Genomic DNA, 15,696 nt, shown 5'->3' with positions numbered 1-15,696 from the left:
AGATCAGGGGAAGCCCAATACTAAGGTCCCTGGCAGACAGATGGCTCAGATTTGGCCAATTTATTTAAGAAATTTTATTGCTCCGAAACTTCCCTCCTGGAGCAACAGTAGGAGCTTTGGAAATCAGCCTTTGGGGACAGAAACAGAGGCACTAAGGTAGCAAACTGTGGCATGTTTGGTCCATTGTCCTGTGTGGGAGTATGGCAGGGGCAACTTGCAGACTCTTCCAAGGACCAGATGTGGCCTTCTTGGGCAAAGGTCACTCTGGCTTGGGGTGAGGGCTCAGTGCCCCTTGACCTTGCCCTGGGGTCCCTGGACCTCCCGGAAACTGAGCACCGTCAGGCCCACATTGATGGCATAAGTAGTGATGCAAACGATGCAGAAATCATACAGCACGAAGAACAGGATCCAGGCCAGGTACACAGAACCAGCTAGAGACACCAAGCAACTCAACCTCAGTAGAACAGATGCCCAGCGGCCCTGCAGGCAGCCTGTAAAGCAGAAAAGGGGCAGATGTAGGCTTTGGGAACTAGCCACTACTAGAACATGCCATGACTCCATGGTGCCGCCCAGACAGCAGGGGCTACTGGGGAAAGAGCCTCTAAAATGAGCAGCTCAGACAGGCCTCACCAAGACCCTGGTTCTCCTACATGTTCAACGATCCCTGGGACCAAAATAGTGAATTTTCCTGCTGAGCTCTACGTGAGATGACAGACAGCAACCCTTGGGTTTCCCCCAGAAGGGAGTCTTTTCTAGAAAACCGGGCTCCTGGGAAGTCTCTAAGGGCCCTCTGGTTCTGACAGTAAAGACCCCTCTAAGTTCCCACCTCCTTGGTGCTCAGTGATGCACAGTTAGTTGGCCATCAGATGTCTGGGTCACCAAGACTGCAAGAGTTCCAGCTGGGCTGGCCAAGAGGGGAAGGGGGCTGTCACAAGAGGGTGAGGCCACTCACCTAACAACAACTGCAGTGTGTAGAAGATGCAACCAAATATGCTGTTGGATTGATTGAGGATGCTGTCTTTGCCCAGCACGTGTTCCACCAGTCCGAAGCCACGGCCCCACCTGGTGGAAGTAAAGTGAAGTCACTCAGTCATGTCCGACTCTTTGCGACCCCATGGACTGTAGCCCACCAGGCTCCTAGGAGCCTGGCATGAATACTGGAGTGGGTTGCCATTTCCTTCTCCAGGGGATCTTCCCGACTCAGGGATCAAACCCAGGTCTCTCGCATTGTAGGCAGATGCTTTACTGTCTGAGCTACCAGGGAAGCCCACACCTGGTGGAGGGGAGGGCCTAAGTTAGGAGTGTCAACTCAGTGCCCTGAGTCCTATCCTGGGTTATTTCCAAAAAGCCAGCTGGGCTGTCCTTCCCCATCTCACCCTTCCCCCAACCCCTACATGAGTCCAAGGGTCAGTGACCTCCGAGCATAGCTTTTCTTTGGCCAAGGCAGGATTCCATGTCACTGCCCCTGTCCTCCCCCATCCCCAGGTCAGGCCTGGCCATGGCTCTCCCACAGGCTCTTCTTTTCATCCTAGACTTTCAATAAATCCTAGGATGGTAAGGTGCATATAACCCTTCATCTTATTTTACAGAGTTACCAGAGACTGGGAAACCAAGACAGAATCTCTCTGCCTCGGACCCTTAAATCTCCAGCGCCCCCTCCACCCTCTTCCCTCTTCTGTCTCAGGTCATCCCACAAACCCTGTATCCTCAAGCATAACCAGACCTGGCCACCTTGTCGCCAGGCACGCCCATCCTTAAGACCATCATCAGTTCCTACACTCGACCCTATCTCCCTGTGTCCTGCCCGGTCACTGTCATTCCTTGTCATCAGGATTCGCATGTATTCCCTCGAATAACCCCAGTCCCCAGAACTATCTGTCCCCTTAGCCCCACACTCCTATCTCGGACACACTCGTTTCTCCAGGCAACGCTCCCTTGAACAGCCTGGTCCCGCGCGTCCGCTCCCCGGGAACCCCAACCCCCGATTGATCTGGCAGCCTGGCTGCCATGCACACCTGGACCCCATGCACCGCTCCCACGAGCAGCGGTCCCCCAAGCCCTCCACTCCCCGTGTACCTGGAGGAGAAGACGCGCGAACAGCTGATGGCAGTGCCCACGTCGCAGAGCGCGCGGTAATCCCGGTCCCGGGCGCGCGCCGCTTTCACGTGCAGCGCGTAGAGAGAGAGCACTAAGCCCGCGAGGCAGAGCGCGAGCCGCACCCACCCCGGACTCCGCCAGGTAGCGCCCATGTCTTCAGGTCCTGCCCGAAGGAAGCCTCAGCCGGAAACTAACAGGCCACGGGGCAGGGGCGGGGCCGGATTTGACCACGCCCGCTCCCGCCCCTCTGACTGAACGATTGGCCTACTGGTCTCGCACTCCCTGATCTAATTGGTTGTTCCTATGATTTGGCAAGCGTGCTGCCGCGGTAGGAAAACAGTTGAGGAATGCTGGGACTGGAAAACCGATAAAGAGACATGGGTATTTACGGATTTGACGGCCTGCCAGGCATGATGGGAATTGTAGTCCGGGCGGCTGCAGTGCCTCAAGGATAATGAAATCTCCGGAGTTTTACAAGTTATATTAATCGGGCTAACAATATATAGCGTTTACTCTAGTCCAAGCCCTGTTTTAACTTTGGAGAATCCTGGAACTAGAGATCAGCGGATCAGGGAATCCAAGGCATACTGCGATCTGATCAAGAACCAAGAGTTTTCCCTAAAATTATCTGACAGCATAGCCTCCAATCCGCCTAGTTTGCCTAGCCATTCCTTCCCGCTGCACCAGCGCCTCTTGCTGGCCGATATCTACGTCTCTCTCCTACATTCCCAGCTCCATCAGCTTTCGCCATATCCTGGACAGAATCCTAACATCTGTTCTATTGTGGCGCCACCTGGCGAAACCTGAGCCCAGATCAACCCAACAGTCCCTCCATTCGAAGCCTTTGACGGGCTAGCTGACCTCTCCCTTTCACACACAGTATTTATTAACGAGCCATCTCACCCGGGATAGGCTTTCCGCGTGGCGCAGTGGTAAACAATCTGCCTGCCGATGCAGGAGGTGCAAGAGACCCGGATTCCATCCCTGGGTCGGGAAGATCCTCTGGAATAGGAAATGGCAGCCTGTTCCAGTATCCTTACCTGGAAAATTCCATGGATAGAGGAGCCTAGTGGGCTACAGGTCACAAAGAGTTGGACACGACTGAGCGCGCGCGCGCGCGCGCGCACACACACACACACACACCCCTCATCTATACCTCCCCTTCCTTCCATTTGCATTGGAACTCCCCCCCCCCTTTTAGAAGCTGCAATAAATACCCCTTTACAATCAAGTTTTTTTTTTTTTTTTTTTTTCAGAAGATTTTACACTCTCAGTCTTTACTTCCTTACATTTTCCTTGCTGCCCAACACAACATAAACTAGCTCCTTCCCCCAATACTCCCCTGATAACTGGTATCACCAGGAAGCTAAATTCAACGAATATTTTTCAGTTCTTAACATGCTTGATTCCCAACAGTATTAATCCTTCCTGGGAACCCTGTCTTCCTCTGGCTTTTGTTATATTTCACTCTTCTAAATGGCCCTCCTCCCTCCCTGGCTGCTTCTTCTCAGGCCTACTCCTCTTCCAGACAATGTGGTCAGTGGAATAATGGCTCTTAAAGATGTGTGTGTGTGTTGTGTATCAGTTGCTCAATCATGTCTGACTCTATGTGACCCCATGGACTATAGCTCTCTAGGCTCTTCTGTCTATGGAATTCTCCAGGCAAGAATACTGGAATGGGTTGCCATTCCCTTCTCCAGGCTCCCGAAGATGTCAGTGCCCTAATTCCTGGGCCCTGTGGACATGTTAGTTTACATGGCAAATGGGAATTAAGGTTGCATATGGAATGAAGGCTACTAATCTGCTGATTTTAAAACAGATTATCCTATGGGTCCAATGTCATCACAAGGGTCCTTAAAAGTGAGAGCAGCAGAAAAGTCAGAAGGCGGTGTGACTACTGAAGAAAAGCAAAAAGAGATCAATGTTGCTGGCTTTGAACATGGAGGAAAGGGGTCATGAGCTAGGGAATGTGGGTGGTCTCTAGCAGCAGGAAAAGTTAAAGAAATGGATTCTCCTCTAGAGCCTGCAGAGAGGAAGTTTTTGTTGTTGTTTTGTTTTTCGGCTTCACAACATGGCTTGCAGGATCCTAGTTCCCTAACCAGGCACCAAATCCCTGCTCCCGAAGTGGAGGTGCAAAGTCCTAACCACCGGCAAACTCCTAATCACTGGATCTCCAGGGACTTCCCCAGAAAGGAACTCTTGCCATCCTGATTTTAGCTCAGTGAGACCCATGCCAGACTTCTGAACTCCAGGACTATAAGATAATAAGTTCATGTAGTTTTAAGCTACTAAGTTTGTGGTAATTTGTTATAGCAGCAATAGGAATCTAGTACAGAGCACTATGACTTAGGCCAGTTTCTCAGCTCTTTCCACAGTTTTCTGGCATGTTCCTATTATATGTGGCTGACTTCTTCCCAAATGAGTGATCTAAGAGGGAGTAAAATTCCCTGGTGGCTCAGATGGTAAAGCGTCTGCCCACAATGTGGGAGACCCGGGTTCGATCCCTGGGTGAGGAAGATCCCTTGGAGAAGGCAATGGCACCCCGCTCCAGTACTCTTGCCTAGAAAATTCCATGGATGGAGGAGCCTGGTGGGCTACAGTCCATGGGGTCACAAAGAGTCGGACACGACTGATCGACTTCACGACTTCACAAGAGGGAGTAAGGTGGAAACCACAGTATCTTTATGACTCAGCCTTGAAAGTCACGCGTTGTCATTTATCTTTTGGGTCAGGTCAGCTCTGTTCAATGTGGGAAGAGACTCCAGAGGGATATAAATACAGGGAGGTGGGACTCATTGAGGGCTTACTGCTGTTTAACAAATTACCACAAAAATAATGACTGAAGAGAAACAACCTTTTCATTTTCTCTCAGTTTTTAGGAGTTAGGAATTCGATGTGAGGATTTTGCCTGGGCAGTACTGGCTCACATAACTGCAGTCCAATGATGACTAATATTGGAGCAATGGGAGGCTGATAACTTGGCTTCTCTCTCTCTTCTTTGTTTTTGGCTGTGCTGGGTTTTTGTTGCTGCGAGTGGGCTTTTCTCTAGTTGTGGCGAATGGAGGCTACTCTCTAGCTGCAGTGTGAGGGGTTCTCATTATGGTGGCTTCTCTTGTTGCATGGGCTCTAAGCTCACAGGCTTCAGTAATTGTGATGTGAGGGCTCTAGAGCACAGGCTCAGGAGTTGTGGTGCACGGGCTTAGTTGCTCCGTGGCATGTGGAATCGATCTTCCTGGCTTGTGTCCCCTGCACTGGCAGGGGGATTCTTTAGCACTGAGCTACTGAAGAATTACGCCCTCTCCCCTTCGTGTAGCCTCAGGGACTCTCTGTGAATCCATGTAGCCACTCCTCCATAGAGGCTACTTTGGGCTTCCTCACAGCATGGCAGACTCCAGGCCTCAGCAACCAGTTTCCAAAACTGTCTTCCATGATTTCCACCTCCTGGTATACATACCATTGTGTAATTTCTTCCCACCCTAAATAGGGCTGACCTGGCCCAATGGGATAATGCAGACATGATGGTTTATGAGTCTGGAGGCTGTTATTAGGATATTGTGGCTTCCATCTTGCTCCCCTTTTAGATCACCGACTCTGGGTGAAGTCAGCTGCCATGTTTGCCTAAATCCTAACCCAAAGAAACTGTGTGAGATAATAAATATTTATTGTTTTGAATTGCTATATTGTGAGGGTAATTTGTCACACAACAACAGATAATTAATACAGGGCAATCAGGGACTCCTGTGGTAGTCCAATGGTTAGGACTATGTGCTTCCAATGCAGAGGGCATGGGTTCGATCCCTGGTTGGGGATCTAGGGTCCTATATGGCCAAAATAATAACTACCAAAAAATAAATAATTAAAAAATACAGGGCAATTAGATTGTTTATGTGACTACTCAGGTCTCCAGTAAAAGTTCTCCAGGGAACCAAGTAGAAGCTGTATCATCTTTTATGATCTAGCTTCATATATCATCATTTAGTATCCCTTCCACTGTAATCACAAATCTGCTTAGAACAAATGGGAAGGAAATCAGAACTTCACCTCTTGATAAGAGAAGGCTCAAAATCATAAACTAAGAAGTTCAGGGACTTTCTTGGTGATGCAGTAGATGGGAATCCACCTGCCAATGCCAGGGACACAGATTTGACTCCTGGTCTGGGAAGATTCTACATTCTGTGGAGCAACTACGCCCAGGCGTCACAACTACTGAGCCTGAGCTCTAGAACCCCCGTGCTGCAACTACTGAAGCCCACACGCCCTAGAGCCCGTACTCTGGAACAAGAGAAGCCACAGCAATGAGAAGCCAGAACACCGAAACAAAGAGTAGCCCCTGCTCACCTCGACTAGAGAAAGCCCATGCACAATACTGAAGACCCAGTACAGCCATAAATAAATATATAATTAAGTAATTTTTTAAAAAGAGAAGTTCATGTGGGTGTGTGGGGTGCAGCATCTATGGGAAATACAAACTGCCACATGAGGCAGATTTTTCTCCACCCACGTGTTCTCTTACTCCATACAGATTACAGCTTCTGAGCTCTGAGCCCACATCTTGATCCTGGGTTCCAAACCCCATAGTAGAAACACTTCTAGGACCTCTTTATCTGGATATTCTCACAGGTCAATCTGATGAAATGCAACACACTCAAAACTGAGCTCTTATGTTACTCAGCTATAAAAAGAAATGATATTGGGTCATTTGTGGAGACATGGATGGATCTAGAGGCTGTCTTACAGAGTGAAGTAAGTCAAAAAGAGTAAAACATATCATTTATTAATACATATGTGTGGAAACTAGAAAATGGTATAGATGATCTTATTTGCAAAACAATATAGTGGTTTAGAGTTTAAGGATCTGTCTTCCAAGGTAGGGGACCCAGGTTGATCCCTAGTCAGGGAACTAAGATTCCACATGCCGTGGGACAACTAAGCCCTAATACCTCAACTAGAGAGCCCAAACCCTGCAACAGGAGAAGTCAGTGTAACGAAAAGCCCATGTGCCATCATGAAGACTTATCACAGCTCAAAAAACTCCAACAACCCTCCCCCCACACAAAAACAGAAATAGAGACATAGATAGAGAATAAACATATGAACATCAAGAGGGGAAAGGGGGTGTGGTGGGATGGATTGGGACTTGGGGGTTGACTGTATACAGTACTGATGAAAAAGTGAAAGTTAGTTACACTGTTGTGTCCGACTGTTTGCGATCCCATGGACTATAGCCTGCCCAGCTCCTCTGTCCATGGAATTCTCCAGGCAAGAATACTGGAGTGGGTTGCCATTTCCTTCTCCAGGGGATCTTCCCAATCCAGAGATCGAACCCAGGTCTCCTGCACTGCAGATAGATTCTTTACCAACTGAGCCACAAGGGAAGCCCCACACTACTGATACTGTGTATAAAAATAGAGTCCCAGGTGGCTCAGTGGTAAAGAATCCCCCTCAGTGCAGGAGACATGGGGGACCCGAGTTTGATCCCTGGGTTGGGAAGATCCGCTGGGGGAGGAAATGGCAATCCAGTCCAGTATTCTTGCCTGGGAAATCCCACAGACAGATGACTGACGGGCTGCAGTCCATGGGGTCACAAAGAGTTGGACACGACTGAGCACTCATGCACATAACATAGATAATTAATGAGAACCTACTGTATAGCTCAGGGAATTCTATTCAGTGCTCTATGGTGACCTAAAGGAAATCCCCAAAAGAGGAGATGTATGTATACATATAGCTGATTTACTTTGCTGTATAGTAGAATATATATCTGATTTACTTTGCTGTATAGTAGAAACTGGAGAAGGCAATGGCACCCCACTCCAGTACTCTTGCCTGGAAAATCCCATGGACAGAGGAGCCTGGTAGGCTGCAGTCCATGGGGTCGCTAAGAGTCAGACACGACTGAGCGACTTCACTTTCACTTTTCACTTTCATGCATTGGAGAAGGAAATGGCAACCCACTTCAGTATTCTTGCCTAGAGAATCCCAGGGATGGGGGAGCCTTGTGGGCTGCCGTCTATGGGGTCGCACAGAGTCGGACACGACTGAAGCGACTTAGCAGCAGCAGCATAGTAGAAACTAACAACGTTGTAAAGCAATTATACTCCAATAAATATTAGTTTAAAAAGATAAACAAAATCTGAATGGTTTACAAAGAGCAAACTAAGCTCTTTACCTTCTCCAAATCTGGCTCTTTTCTAGGGTTTCCCATTTTAACCTTGGCCTCCCCCAGTCCACCCAAACCACACCTCCTGGACATCTCTCTCACTCCTGGTAATTTATGCAGACCACTACCTTGACCCAAACCATCATCAGCTCCTACCTAGACAAATGTAGTAGCCTCCTCTCTGGTCTCTCAGATATTTGTCCCTCACCCCAACATACATTCTCCATGCAACAATCAAAGTGATCCTTTAAAAATAAAAATAAAAAAACAAAATAAAGATGTAGCTTTGTCACTCTGCCTTTCAACAGCTCAGAGAAGAAAGCCCAATATTTCTTTCACTGATTTAACAAATGTTTATTGAGCACCTGTTACATGCCAGAGACTGTGTTAGGGGCACAAGATAAATCAGTATAGCATACAAATATTCATACATTGGTCTTACATATTAGGGAAAAAAATGAATAATTAATATAATAAATTCATATAATATGTTGTTGGTGATAAATGCTATGGATGAAATAAAGAGTAGAGCAGAAGAAATTCCCAGGCAGTCCAGTGGTTAGAACTCAGCATTTTTCACTGAAGGGGGTCATGATTCAGTCCCTGGTCCCAGAACTAAGAGCCCAAAAGCCTTGAAATCCAGCCAAATAAATAAATAACTGAGTAAAGCAGTGTGAGGGGAATGGCTGCTACTGCTACTAAGTTGCTCAGTCATGTCCAACTCTGTGGGACCTTATAGACTGTAGTCCTCCAGACTCCTCTGTCCATGGGATTTTCCAGGCAAGAATACTGGAGTGGGTTGTCATTTCCTTCTCCAGGGGATCTTCCCGACCCAGGGATCAAACCCACATCTCTTAGGTCTCCTGCATTGGCAGGCAGGCTCTTTACCACTAGCCCTACTGGCATGCTGCGATTCATGGGGTCGCAAAGAGTCGGACACGACTGAGCGACTGATCTGATCTGATCTGATCTACCCGGGAAGCCATACTAACCAGAGGGGAATGGGGACGATTGCAATTTTAAATCGGATTATCAAGTTGGGCTTTGTCCAACTGACATTTGGGCAAAAGCTTAGACGAGGTGAGGGAGTAAGCTATGTGGAGGGGAACAGTGTTCTAAACAGAGGAAACAGCTCCTGAGAGGTGGAATGTGCCTAAGTATGTTTAGGGCAAAATAGGTGGGCCAGTGTAATGGGAGGTAAGGACAGAGAGGAAGGAAGGGACAAGTTATTTAATCTCTTTTTAAAAAATTTATTTGGCTGCACCGGGCCTTAGTTGGGGCACGATGGAATCCTCCTTGCTGGCATGCAGGATCTCTTTCCCTGACCAGGGATTGAACCTGGGTCCCATGCATCTGGAGCAAGTAGTCTTAACCACTGACCATCAGGGAAATCTCCCGTATAATCTTTCTGGGCCTCTATCCCGTCCTGTGAAAAATGAGGATATTAATAGTACCTACCTCAGAGGTACTGTTAGGAAGATGAAACGAACACGTGTCAATCTCATAAACAAGGGCCTGACTGGAAGGGGGCACTCGTGGTGGTGCGTGTCCAACCTCCACGCCGGGAGGCAGCAGCGAGTCCCGGCCGGGCTCTGGGCCAGCGTGCAGGGTCAAACGAGGTGAGGCTCTTCCCGGATGTCTGCAGACTCTGACAGCAGCCATCTCCCTCATTCCCGGCCTCGCCGCGGCCACGTGAGCGCAGAGTTCTGGCACACTACAAGCACTTCTTCGCCTCAATGGGCACGCTGGCCTCCCACTGGAAGCATCCTCCCCTCTCCCTTCTTCTACTGGCTCAAGCCCTGCCTGCCTCCAGCCTCCTCAGGCTTCACTCCAGGATAGCGCCAGGATGCGGGAAAAGAGAGTGGGAATGGTGTGGGGATGAGGGGCAAAGAGGAAATCCAGAGACTCAGGGAGCCCCTTCCTCATGATCTGTGTAGACTTTCCAGCCAATTCCTCAGGCAGGCCAGCTGGTGGTAAAGGGTCCAGCTTTCACTGCAGAGGGCCCAGGTTAAATCCCTGGTCCCGGAACCAAGATTCCGCAAGCGGTAGGTCGCAGTTGAAAAAGGAAAAAAAAAAAAAAAGAAAAGATAGCTTCAAAGACATCTCCCGCTTTACTTGCTTCTTTAAATTTTTAAAATATTTAGAATCCAGTCAGTTCAAGCACACACAAACACACTGAAAAGTCTCTCTCCCATCATCTCCTGCTTAGGAAAAAAAAAATTGTCTTTTCACTAGTCTCTCTGCATTTGGTCTCACATCCTAATCACTGTAGCCAAAGGGTTCTAAGGCGCAGATCTATTCCATTAAAATCCCTCAATAACTTCTTACTACCTCAGGACAAGTATAGGTCTGGTCACCTCATTCAGCCCCTCTCCTCTCAGACTCCACATGGCTCCAGGCTCTTCTCTGTCATGATATGCCCTTCCCATTCCAGCTCCAAGGTGTGGCTGAGTCCTACTCACACTGCATGTGTATCAATTGTCTATCTTTTGTCCATGAATTGTCTATCTTCCTCTACAGGGTCAAGAAGCATCTATTAACTCAAGACCAAATCTCTCCTAGCACAGAATGTCACCTAATCAGTGTTTGTTGCTGATATTAATGAGTAATAATATTAATAACAATAGCTAATATAGTGTTAATTCCATGCCCAGCACTATTCTAGGCACTTTACATGGATAAATTCATGTAACCACACAACCCCAAGGTTGATACAACCTCATTTTACCAAGACAGGAATTGAAGTATTGAGTAGTTCAAGTAACTTGCCCCAGATAGAGAGTGACTGAGCTGGGTTTTGAACCAGGCACTTTGGTTTTCCACAAATGAGTCAAGACCTTGAGGAGAAGGACCAGACCTCAGAGAGGGAATCCAGATAGCGTTTGGTCTGTGCACGTTGCATCTCAGGGTATTCTCGCCCTGTCCCATTTCTTTCCCGAGGGCCCGCTTCCCAGAAAGACCAGGTAACTCTGGGGTTATTTGGGGGGTCTAGGAGCAGGGACATAACTTCTCTGGGCTGGGCGCGAGGGTGCGAGTCCTCTGCTCCAAACTACAACTCCCAGGAGGCACCGGGCGCTCATAGCCCACGTGACGTCACGGCGGCAGAGGGCGCAGGCGGCTAGGCTCGCCCGGCCCGGTCGACTGTTGGGCTGTTCCGCTCGGACCCCGGCCCTGGCTCTGGCCCAGCGGTAAGGGGAGCGACCTGCGCAGACCATGCCCGCTAAGGCTTAGCATCACTCGACCGCACCCTCCGCCTCTGCGCTGGATCGTTGGAGCGCGCGTGGAGGTCGGGGGTGGGGGGACCAGCATCTACCATATGGGGGAGATCTGGGCCGAACCAAGTGACCCTGCGGAGGGAGGGACCTAGACGGGGACTCCCGAGCCGCTGCTTCCATGCATCCGACCCTCGGTGCACAATTCTTTGTGCCACACGTATGCAGGCCAGACCCCGGCCGGCGTCTGAAGGCGCCGGATTAGGGGTCAGCCCCATCCCTTGAACGAGGGTGCCGCGGATCCGAGAGATCAGGGGCAAGGTTTTCGGACTGGACTGGTCTAAGGATCCCCTCCCCTCCAAGCTACCAGATAGAGCCTTAGATTGGAGAATAGTAACTCCAGAAAGCAAGGTGATCCAGGCTCTCCCTGTGTGTGTGTGTGTTTGGGGAGATGGTTGAAGGGGTTGGGCAGAGATGGTCAAATATGATTATACTGTGCTCACATAGAGGGCACCTCCGGATTCAGATCCGTACAACTCCCCCTTTCCCCGCCTTGGTAGATGGGAGCTGCTCCCCGGAGGCTGAGCTGGCCAGCATCCTCAACCAGCACTCACCCCTGAAGTCAGAGAAGAGCCCCTGCCTACCCACACCCTTCTTGCCCAGTTTTGGGGTCACCTCCGTCTATCTGGTCCTCAGCCCTACTGGCCACCCAGTCCAGTTCAAAGGAATAGAACGATGATACTGGCTTCAGTGCTGGGGAGCGGACCCCGGGGCGGGCCACCCCTCCGGCCTCTCTTGGGGCCCGCCCTCTCGCTCCGGGCCCGCTCCACATCAGCCACTGATACCCACCACGTGGAGATGGCACGGGAGCGCTCTAAGACCGTCACCTCCTTTTACAACCAGTCAGCCATTGACGTCGCAGCGGAGAAGGTGTGCAGCTAGGGCGGTGAGGCCTGGGTCTGCAGCTGGAGTGGGGGTCCGGGGAAGGGGTGAAGCTAATATGGCTGGGGGCAGGGTGTTGGAGATACTATGCTCAAAGGCCCTCTGTCCCTCCAGCCCTCAGTCCGTCTCACTCCAACCATGATGCTCTATTCAGGCCGCTCTCAGGATGGCAGTCACCTCCTGGTAAGATTCCTGCCTCTTGTTTTTCTCTTGGGCCCTGGAGCTCTGACCCAGCCTCCCAGCCCCTGGCCTTAACTTCCCTCTTCTCTTTCTTCTAGAAAAGTGCCCGCTACTTGCAGCAGGAGTTGCCAGTGAGGATCGCTCACCGCATCAAGGGCTTCCGCAGCCTTCCTTTCATCATTGGCTGCAACCCCACCATACTGCACGTGGTAAGGTGGCCTCAAGGGGGCATAGGAAAGGACCTTAAGTCAGTGTGCCCACCACCCATAGAGCAGATGGGGAGAGGGAACCAGAGTGGTAGAGACCTACCTGCCTAAAGGTTTCTGAGTCCTAGAGGACTCGGCCCAAGCTTTCATGGAGACTTGAAAGACCATGATGGGGTCGGAACCCAATGAACTGGGGTAGATGGCAGTCATAGGTGGTCATGGCTGACTGTTCTCAATCTGTGCCCAGAGCATTCTTGTGAATTCCAACACCTCTTCCTTGCAGCACGAGCTGTACATCCGTGCCTTCCAGAAGCTGACAGACTTCCCTCCGGTGAGGGCTGGGCCAGGGCAGGGTGAGGGGCTGAGAGGTCAGGGCTGGACCACCCACGCTCATGACTACGTGGCTTGTAGATCAAGGACCAGGCGGATGAGGCCCGATACTGCCAGCTGGTGCGACAGCTGTTGGATGACCACAAGGATGTGGTGACCCTCTTAGCGGAAGGCCTGCGTGAGAGCCGGAAGTATATAGAGGTCAGGGCAGCACAATGGGGGCCCAGACCTGGTGGGGTCCTGGGAAAGGCACCGGGTTTCTGAGGCCTGCTCTTTATAGGATGAGAAGCTCGTCCGCTACTTCTTAGACAAGACGTTGACTTCAAGGCTTGGGATCCGTATGTTGGCCACCCACCATCTGGCACTACATGAGGACAAGGTGGGGCACCGGGACCTGAGTATGTCAAGTGGACCAGAGGGAGCTGAGCCAGGAGCCCCGTTGGACTGGGGACCTTGTCCACGGGTCTGGGGAGAGCCCTGGGGCTGCTTCCGTAGTCTAGAGTTTACAAGCTTTTGTTGCCCAAGATGTGGGTAGAGGTGATCTCTGGTCCTGACCTTCTTTCTCCTACCAGCCCGACTTTGTTGGCATCATCTGCACTCGCCTGTCACCGAAGAAGATTATTGAAAAGTGGGTGGACTTTGCCAGGTGAGGCTAGAACGGTTAAGGAAATGGACATCATCGGGCAGGGAAGGTCTGGGTCTGAGCACTTGCCCAGGATGTGGTCCAGGGCAGGATTTTTCAACTGTGGTACTGTTCATGTTTTGGGCCAGATTATTCTTTTCTGTAAGGGGCTGGCCTGTGCTTGTTAGGATGTTCAGAAGGATCCCTGGCTTCTACTCACTTGATGCCAGTAATATTCCCTAGTTGTGGCAAACAAAAATGTTGCTAGGGATTGCAAAATGTCCTTGGGAGGGTGGGGACAGAATCAGCTCCAGTTGAGACCCACTGGTTGGAATCTGAACCCTTGCTCCTATCCACAGACGCCTGTGTGAGCACAAGTATGGCAATGCACCCCGAGTCCGCATCAACGGACATGTGGCTGCCCGTTTTCCCTTCATCCCAATGCCACTGGACTACATCCTACCTGAGCTGCTCAAGAACGCCATGAGGTGGGCTGCTGGATGTATTGGATGGGGGCAGATGGGAACTGAAGTGAGGCAGGGGCACCACCACCTACTGGTATTTGGCCCCTTGCACAGAGCCACAATGGAGAGTCACCTCGACACTCCCTACAATGTCCCAGATGTCGTCATCACCATTGCCAACAATGATATCGATCTCGTCATCAGGTTTGCCTTGGGTGCGAGTTGGGTGGTATGGATGTGGGTTTCTGGGCACTGTTTCTGATCTGCTGAATGACCTCAAGCTTAGTGAGACTTAGTGTTTCAGGACAATCTCTGGTCCTGAGATTGCCGTGAGCTGGACATGAGTGGATCTGGGGCCAACTGCAGGCCCCAGGAACTTGCCTTTGTCAGAAACTGAGGGGCCCAAAGCAGGGAAAGAGTCAGAAATATGGTGCTGGGCGGAGAATAAATGTCAAGTCCTGTGAGAAGGTTTAAGCAGTCAGTGGCAGAAGTGAGGGTGGAGAAAAGTAGCTTATAAAAAGCAAGGCCCAAGAGTCCAGGTCACCACATTCCATGTTTGGGTGGGTGGAAGGGACAGGAAGGCCAACTTAGCACTCACTGTCTGCTTGGGAGGTAGTGAACCCCCACCAAAGCTGAGCCAAACCCCCGTTACCGTCATCCTGCCAGGATTTCAGACCGGGGCGGGGGAATTGCTCACAAAGACCTGGATCGGGTGATGGACTACCACTTCACTACAGCTGAGGCCAGCACCCAGGACCCCCGGATCAGCCCCCTCTTCGGCCACCTGGACATGCACAGTGGTGGCCAGTCAGGACCCATGCACGGGTGAGGCCCCATCTGGCCAGAACAGAGGGGTGGGGGGGCCCAGGAGACTCAAGCCTCTGAAGCCTGTGTCCTGTCCCCCTGCCCACCCCCAGCTTTGGCTTCGGGCTGCCCACTTCGCGGGCCTACGCAGAGTACCTCGGTGGTTCCCTTCGGCTGCAGTCGCTGCAGGGCATTGGCACAGATGTCTACCTACGGCTCCGTCACATCGATGGCCGGGAAGAAAGCTTCCGCATCTGACCTCGCAGCCCTAGGCCGGCTGGCCTGCCCAGGCTGGGCCACACTCCCTGCCAGGGCCACACCCCTGCCAGGACCTCCTGGACCCGGCAGGGTACTACCCTGCTCCACACTGCTGCATCTCGGGTCTTAGGGCCCCAAACAGGTGGACTTACATGGAGCCAGGCACCAGCCCTCTTCCATAGGGTCCACTGCTTCCCTGCCTCCAGGCCTTAGAGGGGAGGAAGTGGGGACCCTCGAGGTCTCCCGCACCAGCTCCGTCATTCTCGTTCCTGGGGAACCCCACTTTGACCTGCTGTTTGTTATTAAAGTTCACATTTTGAATGCCCTCTCAGGCCCCGTGTGTGGGGAGGGCAGATGAACCTTTGTTTCTGCCCTCTTTCAGGTACCCTGGACCCTGGGTTTAACTAGTTCATGTCCTGGT

General features: G+C 51.0%; 2 protein-coding genes across 6 annotated transcripts; one reads left to right on the top strand and one right to left on the bottom strand.

The window, feature by feature from the left end:
- Window positions 1–45: 45 nt before the first annotated feature.
- On the bottom strand, window positions 46–2,323 carry VKORC1 (vitamin K epoxide reductase complex subunit 1). 2 transcript variants are annotated; one of them, XM_006070409.3, is made up of 3 exons: window positions 2,077–2,308; window positions 953–1,062; window positions 46–491 (listed from the first exon to the last, which is right to left on the bottom strand). In XM_006070409.3, the coding sequence occupies exons 1-3, from the start codon at window positions 2,247–2,249 to the stop codon at window positions 283–285; spliced, it is 492 nt and encodes a 163-aa protein (XP_006070471.1). In that variant the 5' UTR covers window positions 2,250–2,308; the 3' UTR covers window positions 46–282. The 2 variants fall into 2 exon arrangements, with proteins under 2 accessions (XP_006070471.1, XP_006070472.1); XM_006070410.3 differs by lacking the exon at window positions 953–1,062 and having other exon boundaries at window positions 386–491; window positions 2,077–2,323.
- A 9,002-nt stretch (window positions 2,324–11,325) lies between these two features.
- BCKDK (branched chain keto acid dehydrogenase kinase) lies at window positions 11,326–15,601 on the top strand. 4 transcript variants are annotated; one of them, XM_006070411.4, is made up of 12 exons: window positions 11,326–11,445; window positions 12,030–12,399; window positions 12,526–12,594; window positions 12,690–12,800; window positions 13,081–13,128; window positions 13,209–13,328; window positions 13,408–13,506; window positions 13,700–13,773; window positions 14,109–14,237; window positions 14,328–14,417; window positions 14,880–15,038; window positions 15,131–15,601. In XM_006070411.4, the coding sequence occupies exons 2-12, from the start codon at window positions 12,205–12,207 to the stop codon at window positions 15,273–15,275; spliced, it is 1,239 nt and encodes a 412-aa protein (XP_006070473.1). In that variant the 5' UTR covers window positions 11,326–11,445; window positions 12,030–12,204; the 3' UTR covers window positions 15,276–15,601. The 4 variants fall into 4 exon arrangements, with proteins under 4 accessions (XP_006070473.1, XP_044792277.1, XP_044792276.1 ...); XM_006070412.4 differs by lacking the exon at window positions 11,326–11,445 and adding an exon at window positions 11,477–11,880; XM_044936341.2 differs by lacking the exons at window positions 11,326–11,445; window positions 14,328–14,417 and adding an exon at window positions 11,474–11,880.
- The last annotated feature ends 95 nt before the right edge of the window (window positions 15,602–15,696 follow it).

Source organism: Bubalus bubalis, chromosome 24 (genome assembly GCF_019923935.1).
Source record: "Bubalus bubalis isolate 160015118507 breed Murrah chromosome 24, NDDB_SH_1, whole genome shotgun sequence".
NCBI lineage: Eukaryota > Metazoa > Chordata > Mammalia > Artiodactyla > Bovidae > Bubalus > Bubalus bubalis.
This window is presented reverse-complemented; position numbering and strand designations above follow the sequence as displayed.